Raw genomic sequence first — 21718 nt, forward strand, 5'->3', positions numbered from 1 at the left:
AAGCAGTTGTCAGACAAACCCTTACAGCCTTGAAACTTTGTGATGCAAGCATTCCCAAACACAAGACGCTCTAACAAACATTCACAAACATTATCTATTGTGTCATAAACACAGCAACACGTTGTACCAAACAATTACAAACAACAATACGTTGGGTGAAACCTTCACAATAGTTGTAACAAACCTACCCAAACATAACCTATTGTGTCACAAATCTCCACAAACACCATACGTTGTACCAAACCTTCACAAAGACAACAATAATTTGTAACAAACCTTCACAAATATTAACTATTGTGAAACAGATCTTACAATATAAACACGTATTTTGGAAACATCACAGACGCCAACGCATAGTTCAAAATATTTCCCAAACACCCAAACATGTTTTTAAACATGAAAGACCATTGAAGAAATTCACAAATTCGTTCTGAAATCCTTCTTCGTAAAACACACACACACACACACACACACACACACACACACACACACAAAAAGAAAAGAAATCAATCCCTGAAACATAAACAAATCGTGAAATGATCATTCTCAGATCACAAATATGGTGAATTAAAACGTTTGACATTAATAACCATTAATTCATCATATTTGTCGTATACGAGTGTGGCAATTTGCTTCCATCCTCCGTGTAATTATCCGTAGATATTTAAACTAAAAACATGTTTGCTCATAATAATCATATTTTAATAATCAAACAATCAATATATATATATATATGAACATAATGGTGTTCAGAGTATCAAGTCTATCAATGATATTCGGAAACTAACTCTGGCCTACAACATTCAATGATTTTCTGAGAGACAATTAGGGTCGGCCTACCAAACGTTAAAAGTTAAGAAATACTACCTTGGTACACATGATACTCAGATGTCTGATCCGTCAAGGATCTTCATCAAGTCAGGTCCGGGTTACAAATTATTCTGGCCTACCAATAATCGTCAGGGGGTCAGTTGGTTCGGCCTACCATTAAAGTTCTGAAATCATATTCTGGCCTACCAATCATCTTCAGAGAAACCATTCACTCGGCCTACCAATAAAGTTCAGAAACCATACCCATGATCTTCATCAAATTGATTAAAGAAATGACAGGTCGGGTTTGCCCATTTATAGGAATGTTTCTCCGTGTAATACGTAATATAAATATCTATCCATTTTTCTACAGTCTTTGACACCACTGTCACGGTCACTGAACACATACACACGATGCAATTCTGTGTCGGGCTGTCCCATCAGAGGCTGGCCTGTAGTGGAAACCTGTCTATCCTGAAGGGGTTAAGGCCGTAAGAGGGCTTCTCCCCACACGCCAGCTGACCCAGAACTTTGCCCACTACAGGGGACAGCTTGAACCCGTGACCTGCGGTGAAACGATATACACATGTAACAATATAGTCCATGTGCTCATGGAAAGGATAATTATACATTATTGATAACCCATGACAAAAGAGTACATAAACGTTTATAACTCATGTAACCGCTGACCTCCACAGAGAGGATCTAAGCGTTTATCACGCAACATTTGACCTCCTCAGATTTGATATGCACGTACATTTATATGCTGTTCATGACCTCCGAAGAGAGGATATGCTCGTACAGTGTATGTTGCCCATGACCTCCGTAGAGAGGATATGTTCGTACAGTGTATGTTGCCCATGACCTCCGTAGAGAGGATATGTTCGTACAGTGTATGTTGCCCATGACCTCCGTAGAGAGGATATGTTCGTACAGTGTATGTTGCCCATGACCTCCGTAGAGAGGATATGTTCGTACAGTGTATGTTGCCCATGACCTCCGTAGAGAGGATATGTTCGTACAGTGTATGTTGCCCATGACCTCCGTAGAGAGGATATGCACGTATATGTGTATATTGCCCATGACCTCCCCAGAGAGGATATGTTCGTACAGTGTATGTTGCCCATGACCTCCGTAGAGAGGATATGTTCGTACAGTGTATGTTGCCCATGACCTCCGTAGAGAGGATATGCACGTACATGTGTATATTGCCCATGACCTCCGCAGAGAGGATATGTTCGTACAGTGTATGTTGCCCATGACCTCCCCAGAGAGGATATGCACGTACATGTGTATATTGCCCATGAAATCCGCAGAGAGAATATGCACGTACATGTGTATATTGCCCATGAAATCCGCAGAAAAAGACAGGCACGTATATGTGTATATTGCCCATGAAATCCGCAGAGAGGATATGCACGTACATGTGCATATTGCCCATGAAATCCGCAGAAAAGACAGGCACGTATATGTGTATATTGCCCATGAAATCCGCAGAGAGAATATGCACGTACATGTGTATATTGCCCATGAAATCCGCAGAGAGAATATGCACGTACATGTGTATATTGCCCATGAAATCCGCAGAAAAAGACAGGCACGTATATGTGTATATTGCCCATGAAATCTGCAGAGAGGATATGCACGTACATGTGTATATTGCCCATGAAATCCGCAGAAAAGACAGGCACGTATATGTGTATATTGCCCATGAAATCCGCAGAGAGGATATGCACGTACATGTGTATATTGCCCATGAAATCCGCAGAAAAGACAGGCACGTATATGTGTATATTGCCCATGAAATCCGCAGAGAGGATATGCACGTATATGTGTATATTGCCCATGAAATCCGCAGAAAAGACAGGCACGTATATGTGTATATTGCCCATGAAATCCGCAGAAAAGACAGGCACGTATATGTGTATATTGCCCATGAAATCCGCAGAGAGGATATGCACGTACATGTGTATATTGCCCATGAAATCCGCAGAAAAAGACAGGCACGTATATGTGTATATTGCCCATGAAATCTGCAGAGAGGATATGCACGTACATGTGTATATTGCCCATGAAATCCGCAGAAAAGACAGGCACGTATATGTGTATATTGCCCATGAAATCCGCAGAGAGGATATGCACGTACATGTGCATATTGCCCATGAAATCCGCAGAAAAGACAGGCACGTATATGTGTATATTGCCCATGAAATCCGCAGAGAGAATATGCACGTACATGTGTATATTGCCCATGAAATCCGCAGAAAAGACAGGCACGTATATGTGTATATTGCCCATGAAATCCGCAGAGAGGATAGGCACGTACATGTGTATATTGCCCATGAAATCCGCAGAGAGGATAGGCACGTACATGTGTATATTGCCCATGAAATCCGCAGAGAGGATATGCACGTACATGTGTATATTGCCCATGACCTCCACAGAGAGGATATGCTAACATAACCCATCACCTGCAGAAACAAAGACACACATAATATCATTAACCGGCGATCTATTCTCATTGTAGACACATTTAACTCCTAAACACACTCTAATCTAATCTTGCGGCATGACTCATTCACTCACTCACTCACTCACTCACCAGAGAAGCCGACACCTATGACGATGTTGCGACTGCCGGGTATGTAGTCCAGGACAGGGTGTTCATCAGGAGTGTTCTGAGGCAAACATCAACGACACATTAAAACGTCTCTATAATCAGTACATACAGAAAATATATGTACGCCAGGCTAAAACAGCCCAGGCTTGTTGTACAGTAGTCCCCTGAAACCAGTGCTCATTGTTCAGCCTGAAGTGACTACTGGATGAATCGACCGGAGTGAGAACACCCTAGTCGTATCAACGTATTTATATACGGTTTTAATACTTGCATGTCTTTGAGGACAGTCGTGGACGATAAGTCAGGTTATTGAAGCGTGTCCGTTTAATTTCAGACGAAATCTCAGTGATGAATGAAAACGCATGTCTATACAGGCGCGAACAGTAGGGTAGCCTCGTGATTAACGCCAAATCTCGGGTTCCATTCCCCGCATTGGTACAATGCCCATTTCTGGAGTCCAGTAGGGTAATATTGTTGAAATATTGCTAAAGCCATTCGTTAAACCCTAATCACTTACTCACGATTGTGTCAATGCACACAGGTTCAGATTAACTGTTTAAGGGGTTCATGGCCGGAAGTAGACAAACGTAATTTCCTTCTTTGAAAATAGTGTCTATTTAGTGGGAGAGACCGAAAATACTGGCATCTACTTAGGGGGACTTGACATAGCTGAGTGATCTTAAAGTGTGTACGTTAAGGGACGCAAGAAAAATGCTAAGGCTACCATAAAGCGGACACTAATGTGGACACATTATTCAACATAGGACATATGTGGACACATTATTCAACATAGGACATAGGACGACATATACAGATAACAATAACAAAATCTGATTTACAAGCACTATTAATCTGTCATTTTACAAGTTTTTTTCTAGGTAGACTTAATAAATCTAGTAGTTCCAAGCACTAAAGTTTGAACTGTGATACTACTCAGATGTCACTGAAACTATAATTAAAAGGTCACTGGACCAAAGTCACTTCAGAATCGCTGTCAGAATCAGAGTCACTAAATACACATACATTTAGCCAAGCTTTAAAAGTTCAGATACGTGATCCGTGTGGTCAATCTCACTCAATGTTTGGCTGATGAGGTCTTGCTTGGGGAATCGTAGTCGTGCGTCGATTGTGCGATATTTCTTCTTGCGTGGTGGTTCACTCCAGTGACCTTGGAGCTGCTGCACCTTGACCTCGGTGACTGACTGCTCTCGTTTCAGAAGACCAACAACCTCGTAGATGTTTGGGTGTTTCTTTGCTGCGACTCTGTTGATCTTGTGGTGAAATCATTCGAGGTGGTTATTCGTCCGATGACCGTAGTTTCCAAAGTGATTCCACATGGTAGGGCTCCATGGCCCTTCGATCCAAGTGGTTGTAACATTGCACTACTAAATCTGATTGCCTCCAATCACGAGTATTGAATACTCGCACCATGCAAGGGTCGTATTAGAACAGAGGTTACGTAGGAAGATATGACAAGTAACTACTATGGGGAGAGAATGGGGGTCGTAAGCTCTTGTCCAGTTTTGGTTGTCTACACAAACAAGTAGAAAATCTACTGGTTACATAAAAAAGGAACATGTTGATTGTGATATCAGATTCTGCGATTTGAAATTAAGACCTATCGGGCGTATAAGGCATAAAGAGCTGGCTAAGCATATCCGCAAATGAACCAGTGGCCAATGAAAAGGCTTCGCTACTCTTGAGGTAAACCCAAGTGCAAAATATTGCAATTTTTATTTGCGATTATACGATTATAAGTTTGTTTATTTGTTTTTTCCATAATCAGCATTGCATTTGACATATCGCGAGTAAGTGATAACTGTTTTTTAATTATTTTTTATTTTTTTATTTATTTATTTTTTTCTGTTGCATGTGACCTTTAAGTCAATATTCCCGTAACTTGTAACTTGCCCGATCCATCAGTAGTTACACTGACACGTTTCAAATGAAGAGTATACGTATTACATTTGTCAAGTCCAAAAGTCAGGCCACTGTGCTGAGGAGGTCCGGGATGGTACCACTCCTCCTTATTGAGCAGAAAGCTTAAAAATTTAAAGACAAAATAGCAGAGGACTGAAGGAGCCTCTCTAGAATATTCCGCTTCTGATTGGAATAGATTCCTGCACCTGCCCTTGCTAGCATATCTTTAAGTTAAGTCTTGAGTGAGTGAGTGAGTTTAGTTTTATGTCGCACTCAGCAATATTCCAGGTATATGGCGACGGTCTGTAAACCAAACCAGACAATCCAGTGATCAACAGCATGAACATCGATCTGTGCAGTTGGGTACAGATGACATGCGTCAACCAAGCCTGACCAACCGATCCCATTAATCGCCTCTTACGACAAGCTGAGTCGCCTTTTAGAGCAAGCATGGGTTGCTGAAGGCCTATTCTACCCCGGACCATCACGGGTCTAAGTTGAGTCGACCAGATACTCATTTTGAAGACTTGACTAAATCAAGTAGTCGCTCAGGGAGATCAATACAATGAAGAGACAGAATCTATTATTATGATGGAAATGGTTTTGTCGCTTTTGTTACTAAATGGACAGGGTTTAAAAAGGCTGATTTGCTAACTGATGATCTGCTGTACGCGGGGATGTCAATAAGTTTTGAGCCTTGCATAGAAAAACACAAAATATTGGTATGAACCACATTTACTTTTCAACATAGTCCCCTTGTGAGTCAAGACACTTGTTCCATCTGTTCTGCCAGTCGCTGATGCCATCTCTGTAGAAGGCGCCGTTTTGGTCCTCAAACCAAGCCTCAGTAGCAGCAATAAGCTCATTATCATCCTGAAATCTACGACAATCACTTGATGCCAGGTCTGGAGAGTAGGGGGGATGTGGCAAGATTTCGTACCCGTATTCCTGGACAGCAGCGGCTGCAACGCGAGAGGTGTGTACTGGAGCATTGTCTAGATGTAGAAGAATACCACGTCTGATCTTGCCCCGGCGCTTCTCCTTGATTGACTGTCGCACTTGCCTCAACAAGTTAGCGTAATATTCCCCATTTATTGTTCTTCCTTTTGGTAGTAATGTATGTGGATGACGCCTTTGCTATCCCAGAAGACTGTCGCCATTACCTTCTGCACTGATCTGGAGGCTTTGAACTTTTTGGTCCAGGGAGAAGTGACATGTTTCCATTCCATGGATTCTTGTTTGCTCTCAGGATCATAGTGGTGGATCCAGGTTTCATCACAGGTTACTAGCCTAAAGTGAAATTCTGGATTCTTGTTGTATCTGGTTAGCATGGAGTTCCCTATGGAGACCTTTGTTTGCTTCATTTCATCTGTAAGCATTCTTGGCACCCATCTTGCGCACACCTTAGACATGACGAGATGTCCATGAAGAATTGTCTCGATGGATCCGTGTGAAATGCCTGTGGTCTCCTCTAACTCGTGGAGTGTGATCGACGATTTTCCAGCACAAGTCTATGCACTCTGTCAATGTTTTCCTGACTAGTGCTTGTTGTTGGGCGACCTGGACGGGGGTCATCTTCAAGACACTCTCTACCATGCTTAAATTCATTGACCCATCGTTTGATGGTAGCAGATGAAGGGGAAGACATCCCATAAACTGCTGAAAGCCTTTCTTCAATGTTCTTCGCCGAGTTTCCTTCAAGAACTAAAAACTTAATTACTGCTCTATACTCAATTTTATTCATTTTCACTGCCGTGGGGGTGTCTCTTTCTGTCAGTGTGAGCTGTTCAATAACTTCTGAGAGTAGGATACCAAAACTTATATATCACATCAGCTACACCCCAAGGTTCAATGTCGTACCATAGGCTGTGACACCTGGGTATGAAAAATTCTCAAGGCTCAAAACTTATTGACATTCCCTCGTATGTAAGAACTTTCCACATTTTCATGGAATCGGGGACGTTTCCTAAATATGCATGGCAGGTTCTTTTCCGTAAAGAAAAAGGTTGATTTTCCACATATGAGTACTCAGGTCATGGAACTGTGATTTGAATAGGATTGTGAACATTGATGCAGACACTGGGGGGTGTCTCTCAATTAATGGAAGATGAGACGTGTTCATGCACGGTGGTCAGGTGTGATCCTCATGGATGTTAATGGTAAAAGAGAAATGATTCAAATAAAAGATAACAATAGTAATGATCACCACGTCAACATTATTCACGGTACAGATGGAGGTTACATCACGTAAAAAACATTACGTAGATTACAACACGTAAATATATGTATGGTGTGCATGTACCTTACGACACGTAAACATTACTTACGATGTACAAGTAGGTTACGACACGTAAACATTACTTACGGTGTATAAGTAGGTTACGACACGTAAACATTACTTACGGTATATAGGTAGCTTACAACATGTCAGCATTACTTACGGTGTATAAGTAGGTTACGACACGTAAACATTACTTACGGTATATATACACGTTTCGACAATGGAAGGTGAAGGTTCGAGGCCAGGGAAGTGCTCTCGGACATATTCCTTCATCAGGTCGATCGCCCATTTGTCGTCTGCTTGGTCACGGAACTCCGCGTCTATTTCTGGACCATAGTGAAGACAGATCTACAGTGATAAAACGCTGTAGACAGACAAGCTCCATCCTCCGTTTGAGCTCAATCATATTGTAAAACATAATCTCAGCCCATGCCACTCTCTACAGGGTTTTGAACATGACTGGACGTATCTGAGGTTACACTAACTTCCCAATCAAATTACGCGCATGAGCGAGAGAAGTTTTGTGCTACGCTAGATATGGAGATAGTTGGTGGCAATGGTGCCAGGTATTACGTCATTGTGACGAAAGGCTTCTGGACATTTACGGCAATAGAATGGTGATCTAATACACTCGGTGGTCGAGAATGGTCAGTTCTGTCAATAATGTGTCACAGTGATGTCGTATTAGCAAATACAGACAGGCTGATGCTTACCATTGGAAACTTATCAATGAAACGTTGATGTGATTTACATCAAAATACATAATGCAGGTCAAAACAGATTACCCAAAATGTTCTCAGTCAAAGACACTGGTGAAAAACAGTGAACACTTGATCTCGTGTGTATGACCGTTGTGGTGGCCGTATGTTGTTGCCCCACAGTAAACAGACTATCATCTGGATACCTTATTAAGACGTGGATCTTACCTTCACTTCACCCGGGTACTCAATAAGACGTGGATCTTACCTTCACTTCACCCGGGTACTCAATAAGACGGGGATCTTACCTTCACTTCACCCGGGTACTCAATAAGACGGGGATCTTACCTTCGCTTCACCCGGGTACTCAATAAGACGGGGATCTTACCTTCACTTGACCTGGGTACTCAATAACACGGGGATCTTACCTTCACTTGACCCGGGTACTTAATAAGACGGGGATCTTACCTTCACTTCACCCGGGTACTCAATAAGACGGGGATCTTACCTTCACTTGACCTGGGTACTCAATAACACGGGGATCTTACCTTCACTCGACCCGGGTACTCAATAAGACAGGGATCTTACCTTCACTTGACCTGGGTACTCAATAAGACGGGGATCTTACCTTCACTTGACCTGGGTACTCAATAACACGGGGATCTTACCTTCACTCGACCCGGGTACTCAATAAGACAGGGATCTTACCTTCACTTGACCCGGGTACTCAATAACACGGGGATCTTACCTTCACTCGACCCGGGTACTCAATAAGACAGGGATCTTACCTTCACTTGACCCGGGTACTCGATAAGACGGGGATCTTACCTTCACTTGACCCGGGTACTCGATAAGACGTGGATCTTACCTTCACTTGACCTGGGTACTCAAAACAAGGGATACCATAGATGCCCCAGGTAAAACCTTTAGCACTGAAGGGTTGTAAGGCAGAAGGGCCATGGCCCCCCGGTTGCCGCTCTCGCCAATAACAAACACTGATTCGCACAATCTGCAATGCAATCTCATCTGTTTTGGTTCTTTGTTTCACCTATATGTACATATTCGACTCCGGACATGACAGTCAAATGAGTGATACCATAGGCCTCGATCTAGGCAACTGGGGTATGATGACATGTGTCAAACCAGGGTTCCGTTCCTAGAAGCGATCGCAGCGTTACGACAGTCGTAAGTCCATGTTAAACTATGAGAGCTACGATTGAACGAGCTTATCGGTTCGATCACTTCGAGGAACGGGACCTTGGCTACCGGTGTACAAATCGATCGTAACTCCCATAGCCGACGTAGACTTATGACTGGAGTTGTGCTTATGCTGTTTTGTACAACAGCACCCTAGCCAGCAAACCTGACCACTCGATTCCGGTAGCCGCGCCTTACGACAGGTATGGGTTCCTGAAGATCATTTCTACCCAGGATCTTCAAGTGTCCAACAGAACTTTCTTTAAAACGATAAGCAGAGCGCAACAAATATTGTGAGAGAGTGAGTGAGTGAGAGAGTGGGATTGCACAATTAGTTTGAGTTAGATAGTGAAGAGAAGTGAAGATAGTGAAGAGAAGAATGCATTAGTAAGTGAGTGGGAAAACATGCGAGCATGCATGACAATCTGAAGTGAAGTATATAGAGCACAAACAGTTCCCTGTAAACAGGGGGTTATATCTGAAATAGGTTTTCGTTAAGTAACATAATCAGCCACTACATGAATGCTCCTACACTCTGTTATTCTGAGGGACGATGGGGTAGCCCAGGGAGTAAGTGTTCGTTCGTCATGCCGAAGACTCGGGTTCGATTCCCTGCATGGGTGCAATGTGTGAAGCTCATTCAAGGTGACCGTCACTAACGTAATCATTGAGATCGACGGGTCCAGTGGTGGTCCAGTAACGTTCGATTCTGGAATCTGAAATTGGCAACGTGAATGGTTAAAAGCTCATGGTGGTCACCACAGATGCTGAAGCTGAAGACATCGCCCATCTTCTTGACAAAAAAAAGTGAAATTTGGCTGCAACCGATTAATAATTATGTGTCATCTCAAGCTAGCTCGATTTCACGTTAGCAGATAAAATTCGTGAAATACGCGTATGTGCATAATTCGGCCCGACAACCCATGGGAGCAAGATAGAAACATTTCCAAGTTTGAAACATCTTTTAGTAACACCAGGGTCTGATAGTCTGTGTACTGTACGAGAAATCAGTGAAAATCAATTCCGGATTAGAAATTTTAAGAGCCTGAAAGACTGGATTTACAGAGCGATGGGGTATTCTGTGGCACATTCTGAGATAAGTTCTTTTGGTCGTCACTAGTTTGGGTGTCAGTCCACAATAGCCAGAACATCAACTTCACTTGAACCAAATCAATCAGTTCACTCGGGTCTACTCGGGTCCAGTCGGGTCCAGTCGGATCTTCTTGGTACGTTACGCTACCAGTGCGATATCCATGACAAGAGTCACACATTTCTACGCAGTTATGTCCCTAATTGTCGTGTAATATGTGACCGAGTTATATCCCTTATTGTCGAGTCAGGTGTGACCAAGTTATGTCCCTTATGTTTGGGCCAGGTATCACCTAGTTATCAATCTTAGGTTGCGTTTGATATGATTTGGTCATGTCCTTCATGCCAAATGTTTGTCGAGAACTAATACAAGTGGGCCCCACCCAGGACAATACCTTCACATGCCCAGGGTACTCCTCGCTTGGAAAACCGTACACGTCGTGTCCACGACAACCACGTACGCCGTGGTCGTAAAACGGGTGAAGTTTACTGGGGGTGTGCCTATCGTTATCTCGCTCTTTCCAATACATCACTGTTATCCGCATCGTCTGTAATTACAATATACAAAACATTGTGGGGGCAGTTCACAATTACTTCCTTATGGTGCTTAAAGGCACGGTGTCACTAATAAAACAAACACTAATGAACGAATGTATTCCGACCCAGCACACACGCACACGCGCATGTACACACCACACAAGCGTGTGTACAATGTGTGACGAAACTTTATGGTAGACCAAAGAATCGTTTAAAGCTCCACGCGCGAGTACACAGCGTCATAAGTGACATCATACATTGACGCAGTTTCGTGACTCCAGGGGACGCTCCTGTAGTTCAAAACAGAAAATAGAACTTCAAGACATAACGTTGTGGTTATATGAGGGGCGATGTATGCTGAACACATAAGAACCGCAAGTTTAAAAAAATGTAATCTCATAAAAGTAAGCGTTCATGTTGATGACTTCTATTTAAAGACCTGACAAAAACAGAGCTGCGTTTCAAATGCTGCTCAGTATAAATGTTCGCAACCTGTCATAGAAAAGCTTCACACAAATACACTGATTCTCTATATAACTTCTGGTGTCGTTGATATGGCAAGGCTTCCTGGGTTGAGTTCATTTGTTTGGCAATCCTTCTATGTGAGGCTCAGAAATGATCTGCGAATCTCCTAGTGCAAAGACCAACATACCATGAAATTTGATAGAGATGGTACATGGAGACAAGCATGCAAGCCAAACAGAGGGATTTGAGGAATGGGGAATGTTAGTACCTACAGAAAAGGGTCACACAAACAATTATGCGGATGAAAATGAGACAACCATTTCACCAGTGAAGCTCTGCTAACACGGATCTCTATAATCCGGACGACCTGTTTTCCGAACATTAGAATGAATGAAGTAGGTCTTATGCCGAATGTCGGCAATATTACAGCTATATGGAGGCGACCTGTAAATAATAGCCTCTGGACCAGACATTCCAGTGATCAACAGCATTTATCTATAAAACTGGGATGCGATGGCTTTTTGTCAACCAAGTCAGCGAACCTGGCCATCTGATCCCGTTAGTCGCCTCTTACGCAAAGCATGGGCTACTGAAGCCCAATTCTAACCCGGATCTGGTTTCATAATAAAATTACCTCTTTCCAAAGTCTGGTTACGTGATGTACATTGTGTCTCACGAATAACATAGAAAGTTCTTCACATAGAAATTAATAGTGTCAGTGACCACTGTGTCGTGCTTTGACGAACTGAACTTCAGTATTTCTTTGCGGTTTTGTCAAACTTTGCATAACTCGAAATATTTGCTCAGGTCCCGTGCACTTTCATTAAACACAAAGGGTACATGGATACATTCGTATTTTTGCCAGTCTGTTTTTCGATAATAAAAGTCCTTATATGGACATGAGGAAAAAATCGGGGTAGAAGGTCTGAGGTTGTTTACTGAAAACGTGCTCCCTTACCTTTAGTGGTAGCTTGACCCCTAGTGGACGAAGTATATGGGATGCCCAGGGTCCCGGACATATGATCACGCTTCTACCCCGGTAACTGGCGTTAGGGGTTTCCAAGGTAACAATGTTACCACGTCTGATGTTGGTTACTTTGGCACCATCGATAAGCCGCCCGCCATATTTTTGGAACATCGCCTGAGGAAGAAATATCAGCATCTCCAAAAAATTTACCTATGCCAGCATCATTGTAGGGTCCCGGGGTAGATCTGGTACCTTAGCATCCTTTCGATTTATTTGGATGTGTTCAGGTACTGATTAAGAGTTCCTGAGTTCTGAAGGCATAGACCGATGCTTATGTTTTCAGTCACTGTCACTTTTGTCTAAACTCAATTATTCCAAAGGCATTATGTTGTATGAATACATTTCAAGTTGTTCACTAGTCACGAAGGGAACATGGGTTAAGCCCAAAGGCCGAAGGCTGAGGGAAACATAAACAAACATCGAGGGTACATCTGTCCATTGGGCCCGAGTGACCAGTGAACTCCATATTTATCTTACCGGAGATCTCATTTTTAAGCTTGAAATGTTTAAAGCACGTGTACAAAACCTTTCGTAGCCATCGCTAAATTTACAGACTTCAAGACAAACCGATTTAGAGTAATCTCCCTTCCATCGATAAGTGATTAAGTGTTATACGAGATAAAGTATAACGGCAATGGAGAACCAAATGAGTTAGTCATTCTGAGCGGCGTACATAGAAAAAAATGGAAGAGCGCTTAGCCAATCAGAAAGCGACAATTGTGCGTGAGGTACGATAAAATGCAATGTCAGACTTTCAGTTTTGTTGGAGGCCCAGTGCTTGTTTGTTGTTTGTTGTTTAACGCCACACTCCGCAATATCCGTGCTACAAGGCGGTGGTAAGTAAGTAGTCGGAAAAAGAAACATGTTACGGCATGGTGTAAGAAGACTGCTGTGGGGTTGAAACAATTTGAAAACAATCCTTATTTCACCTTTCTGTCTTTAACGTACCATGTGTTACTATTTCTAGTAACACGAGTTGTTCACGAATGTTCACGAATGTGTTCAAAGCAGCGAAACACTCGGCCGCGTTCATGAAACGTGGATCACGAGACATTTGAGAGGTCTAGTCGTTTGATTGTTACATACCTGGTATGCCAAAAGCGCTTTGTCTGCTCGCAAGATTCCACCCTCTGGATCCGCCACGCAGCTGTAGTCATCCGGGTATCTGAGCATCGGGTAGCGTCGTCGGAAGTCTTGCGGGGCCAAATACTCAAACCGAGCGTTGTTACGTTGGAGGGAACTGGCGTTGTTATCCAGATAATTCCCTTTGTACTTTCCGATGGCAATGAATCCAGTTTGACTGGGACACAAGGAAAGAATGTTTGAATGAGAGCGACTGGAGACTGTGTTATAACAGCAGGTTTCCCATTTGCTATATACCATTCACAGAAGTAGGGAATATTGGATTTACAAGATTTCGAAAATGCGACATGGGTACTATGTGTGAAGAAAATTGCTATAAGCGGCGTAAAACCATACTCACTCACTCGTTCGTCACACCGAACATCTTGCTTCGCATCCCCACATGGGTACAATGTTTGTAACCCCATATCTGGTGTCCTCATGGCATAAAACGTAACTCATTCACTCACTCACTCACTCACTCACCAAACAAGATGTATATACCATTGACAAAACCTGCCAGAATAAGAAAATTGAATGTAGGAATCGTTGTATGGTCACAAAACATGGGGAGGTGGCAACCAACTGCAACATGACATGACAGTAGTGTTTTGCCAACGTCATATAAAAACCAAGATGGTTGGCTTACAAGGAGGTCCCGAATCACCAATGCAGTGAGTGAGTGAGTGAGTGAGTGAGTATGGTGTAAGGCCGCTTTTAACAATATTCCAGCAAAACCACGGGTACACCAGAAATGGGCTCCGCATATTGTACCCATGAGGGGAATCGAACACGGACCTTCGACCCGACGAGCGAACGCATGGAAAAGCGGGCGATTATGAGGGCATTCACGCCATCAAGATCATATGTATATATCGTCTTCACGTTAAATTATCTTTACAAACATTTATCGTCGGCAATTCATCTGTCACTGAGACTGAGACTGAAACTCACTTGCCTGTGCTTCGTCGTGGTGCAGGACAAAAGTCTTAGAAACTCGCATGAGTCACCACCCACCCCCTCACTTTTCTCACCTGAACACCTCCCCCAGCCCATCCCCCACCCCCACCCCCGGCCTCTCTCTTCACCTGAACACATCCCACCTGACTCCTCTGCTCACCTGAACACCTCCCACCCGGCTTCCTTCTCGAGCTGCCGCCAGACATCGGTGGCTTCGTGCATCATCTCTGTGTAGAAGTCCTGCTGATAGGCCTTGCGGGTGATGCGGGACTGGCCGTGGGAACTGCCCCGACTGTGAGGAAGGGGGAACTGAAACATGGACCGTCGTCTGTAGTGTGTCTACACTTTCATAGGACACAAGTCTAATGCTGCAGTTCCACAGTCCCACGACGTGTATGTTAATCTCATACCGGATTCACAACATATCATTACGCATATTTAACTGTGTAACTTTACCACTTAACGTCACATATTCCTTGTCTCTGACTTCCTCTACAACATCATAGGATAAGTTGAACTCGTTTACGAAAAGTAGGCGGTGCACGGCAATGAACAAACCCATTTGGTGTGTGAAAGGTAGACCAGATTTAGGCTAATGCACGGGCAGTACATGACGATGAACTGCTTCACAAGCCTTGCTCATAAGACTCTCGTATGTTCGGTATAACAAGCGCTCACAACTCAAGGCCCCTTGGTTCACATTGGCAAGCGCCAGTGGGCGGCACTCATACATGCTAATACGGGTCAATTGTCAGGTTGGTGCTCAACTTATCCTTGTTTGCAAGTAATCTTAAAAAACTAACTTTGAAACATCATAATTTCTTGAAAAGATGTTTCGTTAATTCTATTAAAATTACAGAACAGAGAAAGTCCGGGTGAGGCAAAGTCTTCTGCAACCCACGCTTGTCGCAAGTGGCGACTAACGAGATCGGGTGGTCGCTGGCTTGGTTGACACATGGCATCGTATGCCAGTTAAGTAGATTGATGCTCATGCTGTTGACCACTGGATATTTTGGTCCAGACTCGATTATTTACAGAGTTTAAAGTGTGTCGCTAAAGCATTGCTAAACTCTTTTCCAAAAACCTCAATACTTGTATCGATTTTTACATGATATTGTGTATTCGATACTGATGTGGTATAGATTGTATTGGCGAACATTCAGTATTCGTTGAGAATAGTTTTATTTCAAGAACACCGAATTTGTGGACATTGTTTTTGTAGGACAGCGAATTGATGTTTTCAACCTTTGGAAAATGTATCTTGTTAACAGATGTTTTTAAACAACTTAGATAAACACGTTCAAAGCTGATAACGTATAATTACTTATGGATAACCTACAAAGATTAACGTACTACGTAGGAACGCGTTTATAGGTTTGACATGTCGAGACAGTATAGATAATAGCATCTAAACAAACAAGTTGCTCAGTAACAACCTTAGATGTGTTAAAAAGGTTGTTTGGTTGTGGGTTTGCACCAGTGCATGATCACATCTTAGATCACGTAATATTTGGGTATTGAGGTTATGGTGGGGGTGGTTTCAGGGAGCCAATTATTAAAGACAGGATATATTTGGCCCAAACACATAAATGTTTTCGTTGAAGAGTGAGTTTAGTTTTACGCAGCTTTTATCAATAGGCCAGTAATATCACAGAGGGTGGCATCAGAAATGGGCTTCACACATCGTACTCATGTGGAGAATCAACCCGGTTCTTCAACCTGAGGAGTGAACGCTTTAACCACTAGGCTATCCCACGGACCCTTTCCTTGAAAGAAGAAGCCGAGTAAAGGTTGTAATGACAAAAATGTTTTTGTCACACTGATTACATATCAAGCCTGTTGTTATCAATTCTCAATTCAATTCTTTTTGTTCTCATTCCACTACCATTGGTGGTATAAGAGAAGACAACAAATTATGTACACACAATTTAGGCGTAAATTACATGAGTAAATGAGACTGGTTACGCCTGACAAGAAAAAAAAATGGATCATTGTTTTATTCATCGGGATATTTAACTACGAAATGTTCGTAATGGTGGAGTGAAGGATGTGCTTCTTTTACAGTGAGACTCGTGTCAAAACATATCCAACAAAAAACAGTTTGTTCGCTGTTTAAGCTCGAAAATGATGATAAATATTTCGTACACAGGCTGTGCACAATCGATATGCCAGCCATTGGGAGTCCTGTCATATTGCAGGTACGTTTTGTTCATAACTACTGGCGCAATGAGGCATGCCAGATACAAGAACAAATGGATTACCGGGGGGCCGTGTCAGTATAAACCTGTGACACAATCTGTATACTATTTCAGTACAGGAACATATACGTACAATAGTGCTTATTTTACAAAATATATAATTTATATCAACTATATGTATTCTAATTCAAACGAAACGTCAAAGTTTTGGACTTATGGCACTGCATGAATTACATTTTATGCTGGCACTGAAAAACAATAAACGAAAGTCCAACTAAATGTGACATGGACTCAGCAAATTCTATCGAAGTTTGCTCAGCGTTTGCAGGTAGAGAGTTCCGACGGTGGATTTCATCAGTGATGTGTCGTTACTGCTGGTGATGAAAGAGGGTGAATATTCATCTTACACATAGCTGTTAACACCATAAGTTTTATTCAGGGACCTTCTTGGAACATTGATAATTGGTGAGATGATATCAGTTGGATAATCTATCAGCTTGGAATCTCTCCCTTGGCCATAAGTTTAATACATGAGACGGCCCCTGTCCTTATAACAACATCATTTATCCTAACCCTCTACAGGCTGCCTGCACAGTGAAGATAAACCGGTCATTGTGAAGGTACCACTTGAGTGATTTCTTTTGTGATAAGTTTAGAATTATTCATAGTTTGTTTTTTTTTACCCCACTTTATCTGACGGCAACAGCATGTTGTTGCTGAAATATTAAAAATACATGCATGCGTCTCTTGCATGAATTTATACATTCTGAAAAGTTTTTGGCCCGTTAACATAATAAGAATTTGAAAAAAATCTCAAAATTATATCGTGAAACCATTAATTAATGTGACACGTGCATTTTGTTTTGTGTTTCATATTCATAAAATGTCAGTTATGTGTCAGTGAGCGAGCAAGCGAATGAGTGTAGGGAATCGATACGTTTGATGTACAACTGTTTTAACAACTAGGCTACCCCATCTCCCCATGGAAATACGAGAAGCAGTCAAAGTGGTCACATGTGCCTGGGTATGTTCACTAAGGAATCAGTTCCGCTCATACACTAAACAAGCTGCTGCTTTACACATACAACTTAGTTTAGCATCCCCTGACATATCTCACGATTGAATGGGTCCCTATGTTAACCCTTTGGATTCATTCGTGACCGTTATTCCGGGGCAAGACGGAAAGCGTCTTCTTGGGGGTTACGGAAAGGGGCGAGTGGTGGAGAATGCTTTGGCGCATATCTGGGACATGATAGGTCGCCGTGTGCCGGAAAAAACACCACTAAAAATACAAAGGGTGCGTAATCAGATTCTTTGTGTATACTTGTAAAGTATTCCAGAATAAACACCGATCCTACGAACGACAAAAACAAACACTGAACTGCGTTGTTATCTCAGCTGGAAACTGTCGCATGCATCGGGTCAGATCGGCAGTTGTGGCCAGGTTAGTCCAGTTCCTGGCAGAAGCAGTTGGAGCAGCTACTACCCACCACGCATCACCCATATCATAATCGCTGATATCGCAATCACGATACCATCTGTTTACATTTCGCTACTGTTGTGAGTGAGTGAGTGGGTATGGTTTTACGCCGTTTCAACAAGAGTCCATGTTGAGTATGGTTTTATGCCGTTTGTTACAATATTCTACATCACGGCGAGTGACATCAGTAAAGGGCTTCGCAGTGTGTATCCGTGTGGGTAATGAAACTGGGTCTTCGGGGTGGCGAGCGAACGCTTTGCCTACCAGGCTATCCACTGCACCCGACACTGCTAGTTGCTTGAGTGAGTAATATCGGTTTAACGAAACTTTCGTGAGTTTCATCATCAGTATTTTAACAGCTTGACAACTTGTCAGCTCATTTAAGTAGGCCTCAGAGCTCCTGAATACACACCCTCGGGAATGGTCTGGCAAACACAGAAATATACTCAGAGAAAAAGGGATTCGAACCCAAGTATCTGGCACGCCTAAGAGTAAGTGAGTGACTTCAGCTCCTCGCCGCTTGTAACAACATTCCATCAACATCAAAGCCAGGAACAGCACAAATGGGCTTCACAAATCGTGTTCATGTAGGGAACTGAACCTTTGACTGACGAGCGAACGCTTTAACCACTAGACTACTCCACCATGACGTCACGCTTAAGACGCATAACGAACTTTAGGTGATGAGGTTGAACGTAGAATGAACATGATTACATGAAAGTGCGCATGTGAAACGCTCATCATTCATCACATTTAAAGGCGTAAAATATTTCCATGATGCAGTTGTTGGTTTTGCTTTTGTCTATTTTACGTGTTTGGGGTTTTGGCTGGATTTATTTATTTATTTATTTATTTATTTATTTATTTATTTATTTATTTATTTATTTATTTATTTATTTATTTATTTATTTATTTATTTATTTATTATATGATAAATAGGTTGTCACACTCATGTTTTGGGGGGATGGTTAATATACTGCATTAAGATTAAGATAAATTAAGATTTTTTTACGCCTTCGTATAAAATATGAAAGCCGTCCTTGGAGTCCCGTGCCGTGATATTGCTGAAATTTTGCTAAATGCGAGGTAAAATCATATTCACTCTGGCAGAAACAAAAGCGGCGTTGCTTGATATCAAAACGGGATCGTTCTCTGAAATCCTGATGGCTTTTAAAGTCACGTGATCTGATTGACGGAGTAATGATTCTGTCAGGTCATAAATCAGTAACGTAATACACACAGCAGTATTTTTCATCAGTAGTATATAGGTAGTTTCGAGACTGGAGGAATGTACTGACTGTAATGTAATGAAAAGACCATTTTTGCAATTTTAAACAGTGCTGACTACAGATGGCTCTAAAACTGTATGTCTTACATTGATAAGCGAGTTCATTGGTGTGTCTATGCTAGCATGTTTGTTCAGATGAGGTGAGTGAAGTAAAATGGGGTGTAATAATATTTTGCTCATGTCACGTGCAAGCGGGTGTATGTGTAGTTGGCTAGTCCAGGTTTAACCCGTGTTCGATACCGGCCGGGACATACCAAAAAGACATTAAAATCTGATACTTGTTGGGTACAACAAGGACTGCTGGGTCGGAATCAATATAACGTGTATGAATGGGGTATTCTTGCTCAACTGTGTCTCAGTGAACTAGCACCATAAAACCAAGCAGCTGCACACACGCACGCACGCACATTGTCGTATGAACGAAATATTCTTAAGTGCAACGTTAAAACCCATTTCACCTCACCTCACATCTTGTCATGACTAGACCGATAATGAAAGCGACTTTCCCATCAGATTTTGCTACGTAAATCGCCACTAATACACTTGCTAATTTATTTGTAAACGATTACAAAGTCATATAGAACTTACCTGTTCTAATAACAGAGTCTTTTTCCCCCTCTTGGCCAGGTAGTAGGCTGCCGCCGATCCCTCCACCCCGGCTCCCACAACCACAACGTCGTACACTACATCAGACATCGTGGACGGCGACCTATCCTTATCTTTGTCTCACACCTGAACAACAAACGCCGAATATGCGTGATCCTTGCTCTAGCAGACCCTTAAATGACACCAAAAGTAGGTCACATCAGGAGCAGACGACAATGTCTACACACGAGTAAAGGCTGTGACATGTTTACACAACAACCAAACTCCGGTTTGGAGCGGCGAGCGCCGATTCTGTTGACATCAACCAGATAATCTGGCATCAACTCACAGTCCGGCCAGATAATGAAAACGACACCCAGATACAACCACGAGCAAACGCATTGAATGGAACAATTTATTTGTTTGAAGATTTATATTCATCCCAGCTGCATCAGGCTAATTACACTTACATACGCTGAAGTATACCTGCACTTCTGGATTTAATCCCATTCGTATGTACTGTCTGCATGGATGCATCACCATTCGCCTTTTTAATTTCAGCCTTGTGTGTTACGTACTTCGAGGTTCGGTGATTCTATTCTTAACTTGAATCATTAATAGCTGACACTTTTGTTTTATTACCAAAAGTGGTATGATATTAGTTAATTTCACTATTGTATTAATCATTGTACAATGTATTAGAATAGCTAATGACGAGAAAGGTCTCACGAACTAGTATTGTACAAGTCGATTTAAACTTAGTCTGAATAGATAGGGTTTTGTTAGTATCAGATATTCCAGAATAACTGAAAGGGAGGGAGGAAGGGAGAATTGTTTTACGTCACATGAAGCAACATTCCAGCAATATCACGGCGTAGGACACCAGAAATGGGCTTCACAAATTTTACTCTTGTTAGGGAACGAACAGGGGTCTTCGAGCGAACGAGCGAACGCTTTAACCACGAGGCTACCCTACCCCTAATTAAAAAGGAACTCCAGTGAGATGGGAGATTCAGAACCAGAGGAAATCAAGACTTCATGTTGGGCTTAGCATTGCAGAATGGCTATAGACAGTTGTGAAAAAAATGCGTTTCGGGGACTGTGAGACAGAGTAACCTGAGAGTTACGTCCCTTAATCGCCCCAGGATCTGATCAGTGTGAGAGTCCACGTGTTAAAAATCCTTATTATGTGTTCCTTATTATGATAGTAGATTTAGGTCTGCGTCGTCGCCTGCTTGCCTCCAGAATACCAACACACTGCTGATATTTGGATTGTATTCAACTGTTTTATGGTTGTGTTGTAATCTGCTGGATAAAACTTTCGCTCGTCACGCAGAATTCCTGGTTCTATTCCCCATATTGGTATAGTGTGTGAAGCCCATTTTTTGTGTTCCTCGCCTTGATGTTGCTGGATTGTTGCTAGATGCATTCTACACCAAAT

The 21718-nt window shown here is 42.3% G+C and overlaps 1 protein-coding gene across 2 annotated transcripts; it reads right to left on the reverse strand.

Annotated features, from left to right (window-relative positions):
* Positions 1 to 680: 680 nt before the first annotated feature.
* Positions 681 to 20680, reverse strand: LOC137295949 (peroxisomal sarcosine oxidase-like). Of its 2 annotated transcripts, none has more exons than XM_067827549.1 (8): positions 20281 to 20680; positions 14887 to 15035; positions 13731 to 13944; positions 12576 to 12758; positions 11011 to 11163; positions 7830 to 7979; positions 3413 to 3488; positions 681 to 1375 (listed from the first exon to the last, which is right to left on the reverse strand). In XM_067827549.1, the coding sequence occupies exons 1-8, from the start codon at positions 20386 to 20388 to the stop codon at positions 1251 to 1253; spliced, it is 1158 nt and encodes a 385-aa protein (XP_067683650.1). In that variant the 5' UTR covers positions 20389 to 20680; the 3' UTR covers positions 681 to 1250. The 2 variants fall into 2 exon arrangements, with proteins under 2 accessions (XP_067683650.1, XP_067683658.1); XM_067827557.1 differs by lacking the exon at positions 11011 to 11163 and adding an exon at positions 9198 to 9338 and having other exon boundaries at positions 20281 to 20613.
* Between the last annotated feature and the right edge of the window lie 1038 nt (positions 20681 to 21718).

This window comes from Haliotis asinina, chromosome 1 (genome assembly GCF_037392515.1).
Source record: "Haliotis asinina isolate JCU_RB_2024 chromosome 1, JCU_Hal_asi_v2, whole genome shotgun sequence".
NCBI lineage: Eukaryota > Metazoa > Mollusca > Gastropoda > Lepetellida > Haliotidae > Haliotis > Haliotis asinina.